This window comes from Podarcis tiliguerta (assembly GCF_965153285.1).
Source record: "Podarcis tiliguerta genome assembly, chromosome: 9".
Classification (NCBI taxonomy): domain Eukaryota; kingdom Metazoa; phylum Chordata; class Lepidosauria; order Squamata; family Lacertidae; genus Podarcis; species Podarcis tiliguerta.
This window is the reverse complement of record NC_139542.1, coordinates 14123923-14143383: the sequence shown is the minus strand read 5'-3', so window position 1 is coordinate 14143383 and position 19461 is coordinate 14123923. Positions and strand designations below refer to the sequence as shown.

General features: G+C 45.6%; 1 protein-coding gene across 1 annotated transcript in view; it reads right to left on the bottom strand.

Moving 5' to 3' along the window:
* ARHGAP24 (Rho GTPase activating protein 24) overlaps positions 1–19161 on the bottom strand; it is a 368221-nt gene extending 349060 nt beyond the window's left edge. Inside the window, exon 1 of the mRNA XM_083398349.1 lies at positions 19025–19161. Coding sequence (XP_083254475.1) covers positions 19025–19040 — 16 coding nt within the window. The 5' untranslated portion in view covers positions 19041–19161. The remainder of the gene's footprint in view (positions 1–19024) is intronic.
* Between the last annotated feature and the right edge of the window lie 300 nt (positions 19162–19461).

The window sequence follows — 19461 nt, the reverse complement described above, 5'->3', positions numbered from 1 at the left end:
AGGTTGGTGGTTCAAATCCCCATGACAGAGTGAGTTCCTGTTGTTCTGTCCCAGCTTGTGTCAACCTAGAATTTTGAAAGCACGCCAGTGAAAGTAGATAAATAGGTACTGTTGCAGCGGGAAGATAAACGGTGTTTGCATGAGCTCTGGTTTCCATCACAGTGTCCCATTGTTCCAGAAGTGGTTTAGTCCTGCTGGCCATATGACCCAGAAAGCTGTCTGTGGACAAACACCAGCTTCCTCGGCCTGAAAGCGAGATGAGCACCGCAACCCCATAGTCACCTTTGACTGGACCTAAACGTCCCAGGGCCCTTTACCTTTATGTTTAATTTGTAAGCACTGCTGCCTCCAACTGTGGAGGTTATAGCATAGCCATCATGGTTAGTAGCCTCTCTCTCCCATGAATTTGTCCAATCTTTGTTGTTTTTTTAAGTGACCCAGGTTGGTTGTCATTACTGCCTCCTGGGGAAGCGAGTTCCATAGTCTGGCTATGGTGAGCATGGTTCTCTCCCCTAGTCATATAATTCTGCACAACAACCCTGTGAGGTGTGTTAGACTAAAAGGCTGCCACTGGCCCAAAGTCACCCAGCAAGCTTCATGGCCGAGTGGGGATTTAAATGCCCACCTCCCAGGTCCTACACTAGCTCTCTAATCACTACACCACACTGCCTCTTTACTGCCCTACCTGCCCCTCAAAGCAGCTCCAAATACTGATGGAAAACTTCCACGCTCCACTCCTGCCTGTGCAATCTACTTTCATGGCTCCAGGAACCTTTATGTCCCAGAGCTATGACATTGTTGCTCAAGTGGAGACCCCTAGTTTCCATGCAAGGTCCCTGAACCACATTTGGTAAAGCTGGGAGGCTCCAGTGAAGCCCAGTCAAGTTCCCCTGAGAGCTTAGCACTAACAGATGCTGGAGAAACATGCACAGTTTTATCTAGCATTTATAGAATCATAGAACTGGAGAGATGGAAAGACCACAAGGGCCATTTTGTCCAACCCCCTACAATGCAGGAATCTCAACTAAAGCATCCATGACAGATGGCCATCCTACCTCTGCTTAAAAACCTTCCATGATTCTGCCACCTTCCAAGATGTCTGTTCTATCGTTGAAAGTCTTTTACCAACAGAAAGTTCTTATTCATTTTGAATTATGTCATGGTGCTGGTGTGAATGTAAAATGGGGCATCCTGTGAGTTCCTAAAAAGAAGGCCAGGGTCTGTATATATAGACAGTATTTATGTGTTCTGTATTTATACATTCTGCAAAGTGATTTACAGAAAGAATAAAACAATGAAATTATCAGGGCTTTAAAGAAAACCATTTAAAACTTTCTAGAATAATTAAGATCAACAATAAGCTTTTTAATTGATACACCTGTCAACCTTCTGCCTATCTTGAAGCAGTAATGCTTCTGACCATCAGGTCCTGTTTGTGGATCTCCCACAAGTATATGGTTCTCTGCAGTGGCTCCCCATCTGTGGAATGCTCTCCCCAGGAGAGTTCACCTGGCACCTTCATTATACACCTTTAGGCGCCAGGCAAAAACGTTCCTTTTTAACCAGGGCTTTGTTTGTCCTGATGGACATCCCACAACCTTTTAAAAAGTGGTTCTTTGGGGGGGGGTATTATTGGGTTATTGTTTTTATTTTGATTTTATATACTATGATCTCTTTATGTGAACCACCCTGAGACCTCCAGGTATAGGGCGGTATATAAATTCCAACAACAACAACAACATGGCTGGCCACCATGAAAACAAGATGTTGAACTTGGCCAGCCATTATGTTATTGATTGATCCTTGACTACAACAGCAGGATTTTTTGCCTAATCATTAAGCAAGAAGTGGAGTCAGCCTCCCCATGTAGAAGAAGAAGAGGAGGAGGAGGAGGAGGAGGAGTTTGGATTTGATATCCCGCCTTTCACTCCCCTTAAGGAGTCTCAAAGTGGCTAACAATCTCCTTTCCCTTCCTCCCCCACAACAAACACTCTGTGAGGTGAGTGAGGCTGAGAGACTTCTCTGAAGTGTGACTAGCCCAAGGTCACCCAGCAGCTGCATGTGGAGGAGCGGGGAAGCGAACCCGGTTCACCAGATTACAAGTCCACTGCTCTTAACCACTACACCACACTGGCTCTAGCACCTCATGTCCCCCAGGGTCCCTGGTGTCACCTCTCAGAGCAGAATGAGGAACAGCCTGAAGGATGCTCACCAAGAACTCACCAGGGATCTCTTGTGCCAGGGATTGAACCGTGATATTCTGTGTACAAGGGCAGATGCTCTACCACTGAGCTCGGCTCCTTCGCCTGAACCTAGGACCTTCTGCATGCTACCCTGATTGACTTGTAAACACTGCAGAGGGTACGGTTTTGACACCACTCCGCCGAACATCAACGCTCCCCTTTGGTTAAGCGCAGCCGATGGTTTAACAACTTTGACAGCAGCTCAGAGGCTCCGAACGGAATAAAGCAAACAGTAGGAGAATGTCTATAACATGCTGAAAAGGGAGGGGACTTGCGCAATTAGATGCGAAACGCAGCAGGATACCTCTGCTTGCCTGAGGCTTGGTTTGCTGCCAGCCACTATCTCCCAGGGAGGCCTTGCCAGAGTGACATAAGTAAGAGAAAGAAGCCTTTAAGTGGGTTGGGAGGACCTCCAGCAGCAAGGAGCAAGGCAGCTCTCTGATGAGGTGCTCATACTGGGGGAAAACCTGTAGGTTATGGAGGGAGGCAATTGGCAACCCTGAAACAAGTCGTTTCCCCCTCACAGCTGTTCTCTTGCATCTTTGCATGAGCAAGAAAGCCTCACGAATACACAAAACACCGCTGGTTTAAAAAGGGATAGGAAATTGCTGCTTAAAAGCTAGGCTACCCCAGGGAGCATTTCCAATTACACAGAAAGAAATGAGGGGCAACACATAAACTGACTAGATAAAAGAAGATGATGAAGAAAAGCAGGGGGGAAAAGAAGGCAACATAAAATAGACTCTTCCAGTTTCAAGTGGAGATAATGCAAGGAGCTCTTTGGGAACAGCATGCCAGTTTTGCACCATCATATACATGCAAGGTTAAGACGAGAGAAGACTGGCAAATCAAGTTAATGAAATATGCCAAAATGGTGAAACTAACTGGAAAGCTCAGAAACCAAGACGGCAGGAAATTCAGAAAAGAATGGGAAAAGTTTATTGTATATATGCGAAAGTGTTGTAAACAAGTTAACACATCGGCAGGATTTTAAGGACACTTGTAATTTTAGAGATACACAGTGGGACCTCGGGGTTAAGAACTTAATTCATTCTGGAGGTCCGTTCTTAACCTGAAACTGTTCTTAACCTGAGGTACCACTTTAGCTAATGGAGCCTCCCGCTGCCGCCGCGCAATTTCTGTTCTCATCCTGAAGTAAAGTTCTTAACCCGAGGTACTATTTTTGGGTTCTATAACCTGAAGCGTCTGTAACCTGAAGCGTCGGTAACCAGAGGTACCACTGTACCTATTACCACTGTAATAGGAAAAATTGGATGAATTTGTTTTTGGAATAGTAATGATATGCAGTTGAAATTGAAAATTAAGGAACCAGGGGAGGGAAGTCACGGGATTCGGAGAATCCCTATTTTCCAATTTGAAATTGTTTTGGCATATACCGGTAGTTGTGTGTGTGTTTGTTATTAATGTTTTTGTTGTGGTGATTTTTATTTTTGTATGGTTGGAAGAAAATCTAATAAAATATTTTTTTATTTTTTTAAAAAGCCTTTTCCAGCCTGATGCCGCCATATTTACTTTTTCATTTTATTGCATTTATATACCAGCTTATATCCATAGTTCACTCCCACCTCCTTTAATCCCCATAACAACCCTGTGGGGTAGGCTAGGCTAAGCAGCAGTGACTCGTCCCCAGCTTCATGGCCAAGTGGGAATTTGAACCCTGGGTGTCCCAGGTACTAGTCCAACACTAGCCAAAGGCCAGGGAAGATGGGTGATGTTGTAGAGCACTTTGAGGAAGTGCCATAGCTCAGTGGTAAGACTTCTGCTTCGAGTAGGGCTAGTGTTGAATAACATCCTCTTAACAAAAAACTGAGGCAAGATGGTAGCAGCAATTTAGCAAAGCTCTTTACGCAGGCCCATTTCCATTATGTCTTCTTCAGAAAACCTTCTCAGAGCCAATTTCAACATCACCCTGCCCCAACGCGGTTGGAAAGCACTGCTCTGGGGCAGCGTGTGTCACTCCCAGCATAATGTATAAGGGTGTGATCCTGTGCATACGTATGGACAGACACTGCCGCCTTTGTTTCGTTTGACAACTCTTGAAGGTGCCTGTTTGGCTCCTGGCATGGTACCATTATGCGCCCAATACCAAAAGAAATTGATCAGTGATGGAAATGATAGAGCAGCCTGGTCTGTTACTCATTAAACATGAAAACTGGCCCCTGCAAGAGGTCTTTCCAGAAGGACAGCTCTCTCCATCAGCCACAGACTCCTGATTTTTGCATGTTTCGCTTCCAGCCTAGAGCAGCTATTCCACCTCTTCTTCTAGCCACTACTAACCACTGATTTTCATTACTTGTTATTGTTGTTTAGTCGTTTAGTCGTGTCCGACTATTTGTGACCCCATGGACCAGAGCACGCCAGGCACTCCTGTCTTCCACTGCCTCCCGCAGTTTGCTCAAACTCATGCTGGTAGCTTCGAGAACACTGTCCAACCATCTCGTCCTCTGTCGTCCCCTTCTCCTTGTGCCCTCCATCTTTCCCAACATCAGGGTCTTTTCCAGGGAGTCTTCTCTTCTCATGAGGTGGCCAAAGTATTGGAGCCTCAGCTTCAGGATCTGTCCTTCCAGTGAGCACTCAGGGCTGATTTCCTTAAGAATGGATGTGTTTGATCTTCTTGCAGTCCATGGGACTCTCAAGAATCTCCTCCAACACCATAATTCAAAAGCATCAATTCTTCAGCGATCAGCCTTCTTTATGGTCCAGCTCTCACTTCCATACATCATTACTTAGCTGTTTGTTTTTAAAAAGTGATGGGGTCTTCTCTCTCTCTCTCGAACAATATCAAAGGAGCAATCCATTGGGTAGATAAAGGATTGGTAAGTCGTGTGATTACAGCAGCAAGGTCAACTTGAGCAAAACAGGGGAGGTCTTACAACCTTCCTTCCTTCAAATAGCACTTTGTTAAACTGTGGGGTGCAGAATGGGAACAGGCCACAGCTCAGTGGCAAAGAACCTGCTTGGCCTGCAGAAGGTTCAATCCGCAGCACCTTCAGGTAGGGATTGAGGGGAAACCATCCCTGAAACCCTGGAGAGCTGCTGACAATCAGCGTAAACAATATTGAGTTAGATGTGTTGGGATTTTTATCCATCCTTGCTGCTCCAGCAGTAGCCCTATGTTTGTGTATATCATGTGAGTGTCTCAGCACTGTTGAAAGTTAGTTTCACTTCTGAATGTGTTGCTGTTTCTGTACTGGTGCCCAAAGAGCACAGATATGCTGATGGATTCTCTGTATATAGACTGTAAAATAAAGTACAGTGGTACCTCAAGTAATTAATTCATTCCGGAGGTCCATTCTTAACCTGAAACTGTTCTTAACCTGAGGTGCCACTTTAGCCAATGGGGCCTCCTGCTGCCGCCGCGCCGCCAGAGCACGATTTCTGTTCTCATCCTGAAGCAAAGTTCTTAACCCGAGGTACTATTTCTGGGTTAGCAGAGTCTGTAACCTGAAGCGTATGTAACCCAAGGTACCACTGTAGTTTAGAGCTACTGATTGACTCTTTCTTCTGCTATGATATGCCAGAAGACGAGTGTGCTCCTCTCGGGAGGGAGGGGTCACTCATCACCGGTCTCTCTGGACTGAGGGAGATTTATAGCCAGAGGGTGACCACCAGAGAGACGCCCCGGAGTCTTGGGAAGATGCCGGCCTTCCCGGGCGTGTTTCCAACAAGATGGACCACTGGTCTGACTTGGTACAAGGCTTCCTATATCCAACTCATTGCATCAGAAGCAAGGATAAAAGATAGCATACTGCTGAGGTTAACTGGAATCCTGTTTCTGAACATTGCAAAAACACATCTTTTTAAAAAAAATATTTAAAAATCCTGAAAATACGTCAGTGTAATTGTTGGAGAGTCAGACTAGAACCTGGAAGATTGGAGTTCAAATCCTCACTCAGCTATGAAGGTCACTGGGTAAGGCTAGACTCTGCCTCTCATCTTAACCTCCCTCACAGGGATGTGGTGGGGATTAAATGAGGGTGGATGGAAGCACATACTCCACCTTGAGGTACTTGGAGAAAAAGGTGGGATCTAAATGCCATCAAACAATGTTATCAGGATATGAAAGTGTGTGTTCTAGAAATGGAATGCATTAGTTTTTGAGGTTCCAGAGGGTTTGGAGACCCTCTGGAGAAGGTTTTAAGAGGTACAACAGGTGTTGAAGAAGAGGAAGCTGATGTCCCTCTGGATTCCATGCCGTGCATTTGAATTGTGAGAAACAGAAAATATTTCTTAACGAGTAAAAAATAATGATGGGGATAATTGGGCCCGAGTGCTATGAAGAGGATAATTTTTGGTGCTTTGCTCCCAGCAGAAAGGCTTCATTACGATCAAGGGAAGCGGTGGGGGAGGGAGGTTTGGAGAAGGGCAGACAAGTGGAACTTCACATCTCACGGTTTCTGGACATGTGGGATGTTATGTAAGTCAACAGAAATCCTGTTGCTCCCCTTGCTCATTTACACATCTGCCAACTTTCCCCTTTCCAGCTGACAGTCTTCTCTTTTGGAGTGAGTCTGGAAATACGGCCAAGAATGTATTTATTACTACTGCAAATTCTCACAGTGGAAACTCCCACTGAGAATGAATTGAATTCACTGTTCAGTTTTAGGAAGCCCGGCTCTAGCCAAGGCCTTGAGTTCATCTGCTTTTTTGTTGCTGTTGTTGTTCTCTTTAAATGATCATTTGATGATCCTTCCCATTCTCGCTGTAACCACTTGTAGCAATGGAGAGGGGGAATCAATGAAGAGCCCACAGCATATGCCTTGCAGGCAGGCAGGCAGGCAGGGCGGGCGTCCCACTTTGATCTCCAGCTCAGAGAGGTAGCAGGGCAGAGGAACAGTCTCCGGCCAAGAACTTGCAGAGCTTGCAATCAAAATAGACAGAACTAGCCTGCACAGACCAATTGGCCAGTCTTGCCTCCTAATGCCAGGGCAAAGGATGGGATGAACAGCTAATTTTATCTTGTTTCCGTCTCACTCGCACTCAGCCATAGTGTTTCGAGCAGACTTCTTTTTTGAGAGAATGGACACAAAAAAACCCCCAACAACCCACTTTTAATCTGCATGCATTTTGTCTGCCCCTTTTACATAAAACATCCTTTTGAAACCTTTGAAATATATGCATTTGTCTGCAAAACAGGAATTTTGCATGCATCTTTTATACAGTACAATATACAAACTTTTGTGTGACATTTGTGCACACCCAAAACGCATCGCAAAATCTGGAGAAGTGTGCATGATCTGATGCACTGCTTTCCAATCCACAAGTAAGTGTGGCAGCATCCGATTACAGTGGTTGGTCCACCCCAAAAGCAGACCAAATGAATTCCCCTCCCATCTTTAGTGAAATCTGTTGGGGTAGCAAATTCTGTCTCCCAGCTGTGGTTAACAGAGTAAAGGGTGTCACCAAGACTGTGCCCTTTCCAAAGAGCAAGCTCCCCCACCAATCTTATTTGGCCTGAAAGGATACCTTAAAATACTAATTACAGGTAGGTAGCTGTGTTGGTCTGCTGTGGTCAAAACAATTTTTTTTAAAAAATTATTTTGTTAAAATACTAAGCGAGCTCCCTGTTGAACCAGTGTTTGTTAATCAGCTTTAAAACCTGCCTTCAAAGTTGAAGGAAGCAGGAATCCTGAAAGGAAACAGATTTTCTCTAGAGACAGTAGATTCTCCTTTGCTAGAGGCAATGGCGACCATCTATCAGGGATGCTGCAAGTCAGCAGTCTGGAACCTCTGAGGCCACTTCAGCCAAGCCATGCGCATCATACATGATGCCAGGTGTGGGGAAAGAAAAGGCACAGCTAGGCCACAAGTCGGTTTGCTGGCACTCTGATCAGTTTATTGGTGAACCCTCCAAACTCCATGCAATGCCCCAAAGTCAGTTTGTGGTGGTGGTTTCACAACCAGCTGGTCATTTGCAGCTTGCAACCACAGAGGAGCCATGCCTTTACTCGCGCAGTTCAGTTTCAAATTGTGTGGGACCCAAAAATGGGTCATCTGGTATTATTGTGATGACAGATGATTGACACGTGAGTGGCCTGCAGCTGGGTAGTAGAAATAAGATCAAATTCCCTACCTCTGCTACATTTGCATTTCTGCATTAAGTAGCGGGTCATACTACATGATTCCCAAGAACTCTTTCAACTAACCCAGAACCAGAATTCTATTTTCTAACTCTCTCACAGTGTCTGACCATTTCCTAGCTTCATTCTGAAGGAACGTAGTCTCAGTACACCTGTCCTTTGCTCTGTCTCTCTCTCACATTCTTCAGTTTCTACCTTCTTTTTCCCAAAGCTCATATTTACTAATAATATAATAATTATAATAATTTATTATTTATACCCCACCCATCTGGCTGGGTTTCCCCAGCCACACTGGGTGGCTCCCAACGTAACATTAAAAACACAATACAGCATTAAACATTAAAAACTTCCCTAAACAGGGCTGCCTTCAGATGTCTTCTTAAAGTAGGATGGTTGCTTATTTCCTTGACATCTGATGGGAGGGTGTATCACAGGGCGGGTGCCACTACCGAAAAGGCCCTCTGCCTGGTTCCCTGTAACCTCACATCTCACAGTGTGATAACTGCCAGAAGGGCCTCGGAGCTGGACGTCAGTGTCCAGGTTGAACGATGGGGGTGGAGACGCTCCTTCAGGTATACTGGACCAAGGCCGTTTAGGGCTTTAAAGGTCAGCACCAACACTTTGAATTGGGCTAGGAAATGTACCGGGAGCCAATGTAGGTCTTTCAGGACCAGTGTATGGTCTCGGCCACTCCACATCATCAGTCTAGCTTCCACATTCTGGATTAATTGCAGTTTCTGGGTCACCCTCAAAGGTAGCCCCATGTAGAGCGCATTGCAGTAGTCCAAGCGGGAGAAAACTAGAGCATGCAGCACTCTGGCAAGACAGTCTGCGGGCAGGTAGGGTCTCAGCCTGCGTACCAGATGGAGCTGGTAAACAGCTGCCCTGCATACAGAATTGACCTGCGCCTCCTTGGACAGCTGTGAGTCCAAAATGACTCCTTCAGGGGCACAGTTACCCCATTCAGGACCAGGGAGTCCTCCACACCGCCCACCTCCTGTTCCCCAAAAACAGGACTTCTGTCTTGTTAGGATTCACCCTCAATCTGTTAGCTGCCATCCATCCTGCAGCCGCCTCCAGGCACTCACACAGGACCTTCACCGCCTTCACCTTCCATTTGTTTTGAGGTGGACCACTTTCACAAGCAATTGTGTTCAGGAGACTCTATGCCATTCCCCCCACAAAGCGACTGCCAAAAGCCCTGGTCTCTTCAAGCCTAGACAGAATCGGATGATGGCAGCCATTGCAAATTGTGGCTTGTACATGCCGATTGTGTGTGAGAGAGAGATAATGATTTAACACCTTCAACAAAAGAAGTTTTAAAATAGCGTTTACTATTACTCTGCCACCTTCATTGTCTCTCTTTTTGTTTTCTTACACGTCTTGTTCTTTGCATTGGGCTATTCCTGTCTGTGCAGGGAAGCAGAATCTTGTAAATGTAATGCAGTTGTTTGGGGCATTTATTTTCTTCCACAAACAGCGTTCTCTATTTATAGCATTACCTACACGAAGAAGGAAGAGCAGAGAAAGCGACAGAGTGTGTGCGAAGGCAGATGTGGCAAAGATGAGGATGCACAGAGAGATAATAAATAATAATAATAATAATAATAATAATAATAATAATAATAATTATTATTTATTTATACCCCGCCCATCTGGCTGGGCTTCCCCAGCCACTCTGGGCGGCTTCCAAAATAATATTAATGTTGTTCTTCCATGCTGCTTTAGCTAGATTTCCCTGGGATTTAAGGTAGCCAGGTCACAACCCAGAAAGTCCCCCTGTACCTTTAAATTCACCGCAAAGCAGACTTTCCATCTATTTGCCTCACTTTCCTGGAGTCTTGCTTACCACCAAAGACAGCAGGGCTGCCATTTTAGCTTTCAGTGGGACGGATGGTGGTGAAATAGGAAGCTGAATCAGACAATTGGTCTATCGAGCTCAGTATGGCAACAGCTCTCCAGGGTTTCAGAGAGCAGATATTCCCATCTCTACCTGGAGATGCCAGGCTTATCATATGGGGGATCTGCACACAGCAGCTGATGACCAATAGTGTAGGCTGGTTTGGAATTATCTGGACATTTTTTAAGCTCACCAGGTTTGTTTTATTAAGCTGTTCATTTTAAGAATGTTGCTGTGACTAGGTAATGCCGTCAAAATATAGCTGCTCCTATTTCCAACTAGCAAAACTGACGGGTAAAGTCAGAGGAGCTTTAAATCAGAAAACATATGGAGAATGGAAAATATTTAAAGAATATGTAAGATTATATTGTACAAATGATACCACCTTAGCAAAACTTGAATGATACTTGTGAACAAAAATGAATGAAATGAATACCTTAGTGGAATACATGAAAAAGGATGCAATGCAAAGCTGTGCGACAATCCATGATAATAGAAATAGTATAATGAGAACAAATGGAAGTTTTAAGCAGAAATTTTTATTTGATGGATATGATTTTGTATAATTTTTTGGTTTTTTTTCTCTGCCCCCTCCCACCCGTTTTCTTTCCTTTCTTTTTTGTCTTTTCTTATTCTTATGTCGTGATGTTTTTCCTTCTGTATTGAATTTTTCTATACTTACTTTCATTGTAAACAATCATTTATGTCTGTATTTTAAACCAATATAGATTTACCATGGGTGGGGGGGGGGACAAAAACAAAATATAGCTGCTCCTGAGGAAGGCTGAGGACTCCCCTTTATTGGAGCTTTGTAAGCAGCAGTTGGATGGCCATCTGTCGGGGACTTTTTAGCTGAGATTTCTGCATTGCAAGGGGTTGGACTAGACCAGGGGTCGGCAACCCGCGGCTCCGGAGCCGCATGTGGCTCTTTTACACCTTTGCCGCGGCTCCGGGGCGGATACTAGCGAGGGGAGGAGGCGCATTGTGCGCCCTGACACTCCCCACTGTGGCGGGTGCTGTACTGGCTGTGACGTCGCATGGGGGCGGTGCGTGCGTTAGTCATGCACCGTCCCGACGTCACCTTCCCGCCTGCCCGCCCACCACATTGTAAGGGGCATGTACGCTGGTCACTGCATTGAAAGGGGGCATGTACGCTGGTCACTATTTTGAAAGGGAGTGAAGAACACACACACACACACAAAAAGGTAACTTGTTAATTTAACGTTTATTTCTATGAGGAGGAGTAATTCTGAAGGGTCAAACAAAGAAATAATAAAAAAAAGTGAAACAGGTCCAAGTGGCTCTTTTTGTCTTAAAGGTTGCAGACCCCTGGACTAGACACTTGGGGTCCCCTTCCAACTCTATAATTCTCCAAAATGATGCTCTTGTGTGGGAGGGGGATTGAGTCAATACCAGGGGAAAGTTGTGACTGCCCCATTCCCCCCATTTGAGGGAATTGGGGACTACAGAATTTCCAGAGCTCCTCCATTTGTCTCACGATGGAAGGAAAACACACCAGAGAAAAGTAGTGGCATTTATTCCGCCATTCCTTTTCAACAAGGCATGCTTGTTTTCCCCACTTCCTAAAACACGGGCAGACATGCACACCTCTGCATCCAGGATCCTGTTAAACTCCTGCTCAGATGAGAAAATCTTGGAAGGCGCTCCTGTTCACCCCCCCCTGAGGCACTGTGAGCTGCACCCACTGAAATCCCTACCCATTTTGCAAGCACATAGCCTTAATGTGGAAATCTCACATGACTTTATAGGACAAAGCAATCCCAGTCAAAGCAAGGAATCCTTGACAGGCAACTACCCAGCACCTGCTTACCAACTTCTCACAAAGGCAAGTCCACCACCTTCTGAAATAATCGCATAAATAACGAAGCAAGTATTAGAAATCACCCCAGAATTGGCCCTGCTAAACATCTTCCAAGACAATAATGCCCATTTACAACACAAAGAACTCATAACCCACCTACTTTCAGCAGCCAAAAACACCATAACCAGAAACTGGAGAGACCTGTCAGGAGTAAGCATGGACCAATGGTACCAAATAGAATGGGAAACAGCCTTACTAGAAAAATTAACCAATAAACCAAAACTGACAGGGGGACAAATAGAAGAAGACGCCTTCACCCCAATATGGCTCCCCTTTATTACATACAAAAATCCAACAACAACATACAAATCAATATGGCTAACCTGATCCAAACCACCCACCCACCCCACTCACACATGAAAACAAAGACCACCACAGCCAACCACAAACAAACAACCACACCCTAGGCCAACCCCAACCTCTCTCACCACCAAAGGAACACAAGTGAACAGCAGAGAACCTGCACAAGCGACACTGACACAAAACCCCACATATATTAAGTAAAACAGAAACCACACCACCCAACCCCAACCCCACTCACCTTTCCCCCCCACACCTCTTTCCCCCCTTTCTTCCTAATGTCTCAACAAATGAAACTGATCTGTAAAAAAATATTACTTGAAAAAAAGAGAGAGAGATTGCACACACTTTTGTAAACCAAGAAAATCTTTAATAAAAATACACAGTGGAATGTAATAATAATAATAATAATAAATAATAATAATAATAATAATGAGATGTTGTGTTTTTGCTCATAAAGAGTTGACACCATCTTTGATTACTAACTGGCAGGCTCCTGTGACATTGGGTTTATTCGTATGCATTGGGGAAAATCCTATTTTGTGGCCACAGGGTGCCCTTCATCTCCCAGAGTAAGTTCCTCTGAGAGAATACGTTGCTAGTAACATGGCATAATTATTTACTTTAAATTTCATAGAATTGTAGAGTTGGAACGGACCCCAAGGGTCATCTAGTCCAACCCCCGGCAATGCAGTGGTTCGATGGCCAAGTTTAGATTTAGTTAGGTTACATTTATTTATTTTTTAAAGGTAACTTTCCGATCTCCTAATTTTTCTCCACACTGCTACCTTAGCGGTGGCTCAATGTACGCAAGACTATATCCTTCCTCTCCATGTTGCTTTCTTCCTGTGTGTTTGCAAAGAGATGAAAAACTGCAGGAACTCACAGGAAAAGACCGTGACCCACCCCTCCCCTCCCCCCTCCCTCCAGCCTGCGTATTCTGCTATTTCGGGCATCAACCTAATTACCAGGAGCTGTAAATTAACCAAACCGCTATCCCGCTCCAATTATAAAAGTGTCCTTCCTTGGGCCATTTGTCTTATTTGACCTTCAAAACACAATCGTACCTCAATACTTCGGTTCTAGCTGGGAAGCTTTGCAAGTGATGTGCCCGACAGCCAATTAAAAATCCATGTGCGTGCGGGAGTGTGTGCAGTGCTTTTGAAAGCTATTGTTGTAAATTCTGTGGAATGGTTATTGGAGTGGTTGCTGGTACAAACAAAGGCCTGCTCAAACTACCTAGTGTAGGGTGTTGCCATGAACACAAAACATTCCTGAAGCTGACACCTGACCAAACCGGGGAGACAATCTTGGCCTACATTTTGTATATCACTCAGTTAATTGCCAGGGTTTGGCTTGGCTTCCCTACTTGCGTTTTCTTTACAAGTTATTTGGAAGTTTTGCCAGAATTATTCGAATGAAGCATACACGGAGGAGCGCAGGAAATGGCATTATGCAGATTCAGACAAATTGTTCCATCTTGTTCAGTATTTTCTGCACCACAGGGGGAGAACCTTGAGCTCATGGTTAGCTCAGTCGGTACAGTTAGAGGTCAGGGTCATAGGTCTGAGCCCCACATTGGGTGAACGATTCCTGCATTGCAGGGGTTTGGACTAGATAGCTATGGGGTACCGTCCCAAACTCTGATTCCATGGGCCTCCATGTCACAGTCCGGTCTACGGGCAATCGAAGTCCCGGCTGAGAACGTCGGGACCGGGGGCAAGATGGCGGTGTGGGAACAGGAACGGGAGTCCAGAAGCCAGGGGTCCGAGGGTCAGGAAGCTGGGAGTCACAAAGTCAAGGGTCCGAGGGTCAAGAAGCAAGGAGTCGCAAAGTCAAGGGTCCATGGGTCGGGAAGCAAGGAGTCAAGGAGCCAAGGTCCGAGGATCAGGAAGCAAGGAGCCAAACGCAACAAGGCAGGAAACGTGTTGCTGTGGCAAAGAGCCGAAGGGAAATGTTGACCTTATATCCCTTCCCGGCTCTTGCCACCAGGTGCAGTGAGTTACCAAGTGGCCTCACCTGTGTGGCTGTGCCTTGCCTCTCCAGAACAAACTTAGGAAGGCCCCAGTCCTGTGAAGCCCTACTGGTCACAGGGCCTGGCTCCTGCACACACTCCTGACACTCCAAGAGTTCTAGATTGGCCTGTGAGGCTGTTTGTTTCCCCTACACTCAGCTCACTTGCTCCACACCTGAGGTCACAGAAAGCTAGGTGTGGCTACTATTTGCTTCCAATTCCTCTGAAAGTAAGGATTGCATTCAGTGTCTTTCCCATTTGTCCAAGACCGGTTACACCTGGAAGTTTTTGACAGCAGCTGACCCCTGCCACAAGAAGGGCTTTCTTTCTGTGCTGAATTCAGTGCTAAAAGCCAGCCCTGCTTTCCACAAGGAAAGCCGCACAGGAGTTCTTCTTTTGCAGCCACAGTCTGGAATCTTTTGCGGCACCAGCCTTAATTAAAGTCGGAGTTGGAAAGGAAGAATTCAGAGCGCATGTCAAGAAGAAGAAGAAGAAGAAGAAGAGGAGGAGTTTGGATTTGATATCCCGCTTTATCACTACCCGAAGGAGTCTCAAAGCGGCTAACATTCTCCTTTCCCTTCCTCCCCCACAACAAACACTCTGTGAGGTGAGTGAGGCTGAGAGACTTCAAAGAAGTGTGACTAGCCCAAGGTCACCCAGCAGCTACATGTGGAGGAGCGGAGACTCGAACCCGGTTCACCAGATTACGAGTCTACCGCTCTTAACCACTACACCACACTGGCTCACTGCCACTTTGACTTTGTCAATGCATGATCACCTAATGCCCTCCATTCTCAGGTGAATGAAAGGCAGGCAGCGCCACCCACTTGTCAGGGACGGCTCATGAAGGGTGGGCAAGACTTGGACCTGGGAGACCTAGGTTCGAATCCCCACTCAGTCATGAAACTTGCTGGGTGCCCTTGGGCCAGTCACTATCTCTCAGCCTAACCTACCTCACAGGGTTGTTGTGAGGACTTCAGACAAGAGACATTCTCCTCCCTATTTGGAAGTAACATGGATTGAACTTGAGACCGACTGCATGCAAGTCAGATGCTCTGCCACTGAGGCATGGGAGCTCCCCAAATTGCGAGTAAAAATCAGTAGCCACATTTCCACTGACCGAGCGTAGTTCCACAGTTTAGTCATGTACACGCACCAAATGTAGAGCTCAGCACCATCATCCTAAGGTACAGTGATATCGCGGGTTACGGACGCTTCAGGTTACAGATGCTTCAGGTTACAGTCTCCGCTAACCCAGAAATAGTACCTCGGGTTAAGAACTTTGCTTCAGGATGAGAACAGAAATTGCACAGCGTCAGCGGGAGGCCCCGTTAGCTAAAGTGGTACCTCAGGTTAAGAACAGTTTCAGGTTAAGAACAAACCTCCAGAACAAATTAGGTTCTTAACCCGAGGTACCACTGTAGTTCAGTTTTTACTTCTATTGAAACTTCCCAAACCTAAATGTGAACCAAAAGGCAGCTATCCTTAAACTTTTCACACTTTTACGAAATGGCAGTGTCGTTACTGAACAAACAAAAACCCAACTGTGTGCAAAAAAAAAAAAAGGAACGTTGGGGGAAATGGTCACAAAGATGTATACACCAGGGAAAATAGTGTACAAATATGCATTCTATTAGTGGAAATTGCTTGCGAAACTGCATATATTAGGAGAAATGCACACACAAAATGTTCATGCAGACATTTTCATGGTGAATCCAAAGGTGAAACTGGAATTGACAAATCTTTCCAGCCACAAGGCAAGGAGGCGTGTTGCACCATGAAGTTGTTTTGTGGTGTGGTTCCTCCTTAGCTCCCACCTACACAGGCTCTGTGGAGCCAAGATACCTGAAGGGCATGAGAAAAATGAAATATACTTCCGAGGATGAACGCAGCAGCAGCTGGCACTGCCATCACAACTATTCTCTGTACCACAATTTTAATGCAAGCTTATGATTAGATAAAACTGCCATATACTGTCAGACCATCAAGCCCAGGCGTTGAAAACTGGTAGATCTCCCAATGTTTTCCCTATTTTGTTTTTTATTTTAAAATTTGTATCCTGCCCTTCCTCCTAAAGGAGCCCAGGGCAGGAACCAACAGCAACGTCTTAGGAACAATTCCAATACAGATGGGAGAGTGGGAAAGATCTCCGCTTAAAAGGCTTCCTGAAAGAGGAAGGACTTCAGCTGGCACCAAACGAGAGAGAGAGAGAGAGAGAGAAAGCAGAGATAGAACCTGTCTAATGTTCAATTGGGGGAAATTCCAAGGGGCAGGTGCCACAACACTAAAGGCCCCTTTCCAACACTGTGCAGAACAGATCTCCCGATAAAACAGCATCTGCAGGAGGCAATGGAGGTTCTACTTAGCTTTCATAGTCCATTGTTGGTCATGTTTCTCTGCCCCGTCAGACCTGCCTTGGTAGTGGAATGCAGAGTGGCACCTCTGCAGCTGATGGCCAAGTTCATGTGGGAGGAGGCGGTCCTTTGAATATCCTAGTCCCAAACCCTTTGAGCCTTTGTAGATGGTACCGTATTGGCCCGAATACAAGCCACACCCAAATATAAGCCACACCTTTAAAATTGGGGGAGGGGGGGGAGAGAGAAAATACCCGAATATAAGCCACTCCCTTCCTTGCTGCTCCTGGCTGTGTAAGGTTGTGAATATAAGTTGCACTTTAACTTGACACTGTCGGAATTTTGGGGGGGGGGGGAGTGTGGCTTATATTCGAGTCAATACGGTAATAATCAGCACCTTTAATTGCATCTGAAGAAATGAACCAGAAGCCACTGCAATTGTACCCAGAAATGAATCACAAGCCAGATTGGTGTGATACTGTAAGAAAAACATATACCAGAAAGTCTTCCGGCCAGCCATAGCATTTTGCACCAGCTGTACATTTTTAGGGTTTTTTTATCTAAGACATTCTTCCCAAACCTTGGGTCCCCAGATGTTGCTGGACTCCAACTCCTTTCACCCGGCCCCCAACAAGTCTGGCCAATGGCCAGGAACGTTGGGAATTGTAATCCAGAAACATCTGGGGAGTCAGGTGTGGGGAAGGCTATTCTAACATGTGTATCTTGCCCTTCCTCTACATTGACATAGATCCCTCTCCCAAATGCACAGAGTTGTATTTCTAAAATTATCAGATTTGGGATATGTTTTCCCAAAGCAAAAAAAAACCCAATTCTTTCATGCAGAGACAGTGTGAATGACAGAGAAGTGAACAGGGGTCTGAGGCCGGAAGGGGAGGAGCAAGCTATGGACCTCCAGATGTTGTGGGACTGGCTGTGTCTGATGGGATTTGGATTCCAACAACATCTGGAGAGCCACAGGTTCCTCAAATCGGCTTTAATGCTTGGTCATCAAGTCTGGCAACACTCTGAAAATATCCGAGTCTTTTGGAAAAACACACATTTGTGAGAAACATCTGAAAACCACATTAGACAAGCTCTGATTGTGATGGATGGAAAAAATAAAAATACACACCAAATGAAGTAGCAATAAATTGGGGGGGGGGGTGTTATAAAAAAGGAAGGAAAAAAGGAGTCTCCATAGCAATTTTAACTACAGGAATAAATGCTCCAGACCTGATGAATTTTTAATACAGCAATGTTGACAGATATAGAATTCAAAGGATGCTCAAATAATGAAGTTGGGGGGAAGTGTCATCAAGTCTCTCCTTTAGAATACCCAAATGTTTAGCTCATCCGACTGAAGATACTGTCCAGAGGGCAGTCATTCAACTATCTGTCAGGGTCCATCTCTCAATAAAGGGAAATATGAAAGGGAGAGGAAAGTAGAGCAGAGGCTTTGTTGGGGTGCAAGGATTCTTGCACACAGGCGCATCACATACCTATGACATTTTCAAAGCCTTTTTTTCCTGGTAGGTCATATTAGGGGGCTCATGTGACTCATCTCCATGTGTTGAAAGGTGTGGGTGAGGTTGAAAAGCCACGCAGGGAAGCTCAGTGCCCCCACCACTGCATGCCACTGCCCCACACAAACACCCAACACCCACCTGCTCAAGCTACATCAGAACAGGGTCCCTCCTCATGTACAAGACTAGAGCTCCCCTATATCAGTAGACAAGTAGAATGCCTCTTGGCATAGCTTTGCCATGCAGAAATCAAGGTGGCAAGGTGGCGATGTGGAAGAAGGCGGGCTTTGCCTGCACAACCCTGTACTTCTTTCAATGTGTGGAGTGGATTGCGGGGGGGGGGACACCCTTTTTAATCACACTGTTGTTATGCAAAAATAGTGAAATACACTCAGAGTTGAGAGTGGATTTCATGCTCTTTATTCGGCTCATAGTGGTGAGGAGGAATGGAAGTTCCCCCAGAATGTCTGCTTTATATACGTTATTTACACAATGGGCCCCACGTGATTGGCTAATTCTGGGATTCTCCTGTAGGCCAATCAGGTTGCGGATTCACTTCCACCTGGAGCTGGATTGGGTGGCTCCTGTGGACCAATCAGACTGCTGCATTCTGGGTCCTATTGTTCTAGGACCAATCAGACTGCTGCATTTTGGATCCTATTCAATTCAGTACATAACACATAGTGAAAGTACGTAGACAGTCTTACCTCTTATATACTGCATCAATCACCTGATCTCTGTAGGAGAAGACCCCAAAACAGAATGGCGACGCCAGCTATCTTCATGGTGCCATGGCCTTCATCCAGAATGATGGGCACCTCAAGAACTGAGAATGGGTCCATGCCTGCAAAAGACAAAAGAAGTTTCCAGTTTCAACAGTCCCCCATCTAGGAACATAGGCATCTTCCCCATACTGAGTTAGACCATTGCTCCGTCTGTCTCAGTACTGTCTACACTGACTTGCAGTAGCGCTCCCGGGTTTTGTACAAGAGGTATTCCCCAGATATGCCAGGAATTGGACCACCCTTCTGCGTTCACATCAGGTTCTCACACAAAGAGGCCCTCTCTGCTAAGTAAGAGAGCACCTGGCAATGTCCTCAGGGAGATATAGGGCCCCTCCGGATGATGAGGCACACTCCAAAGC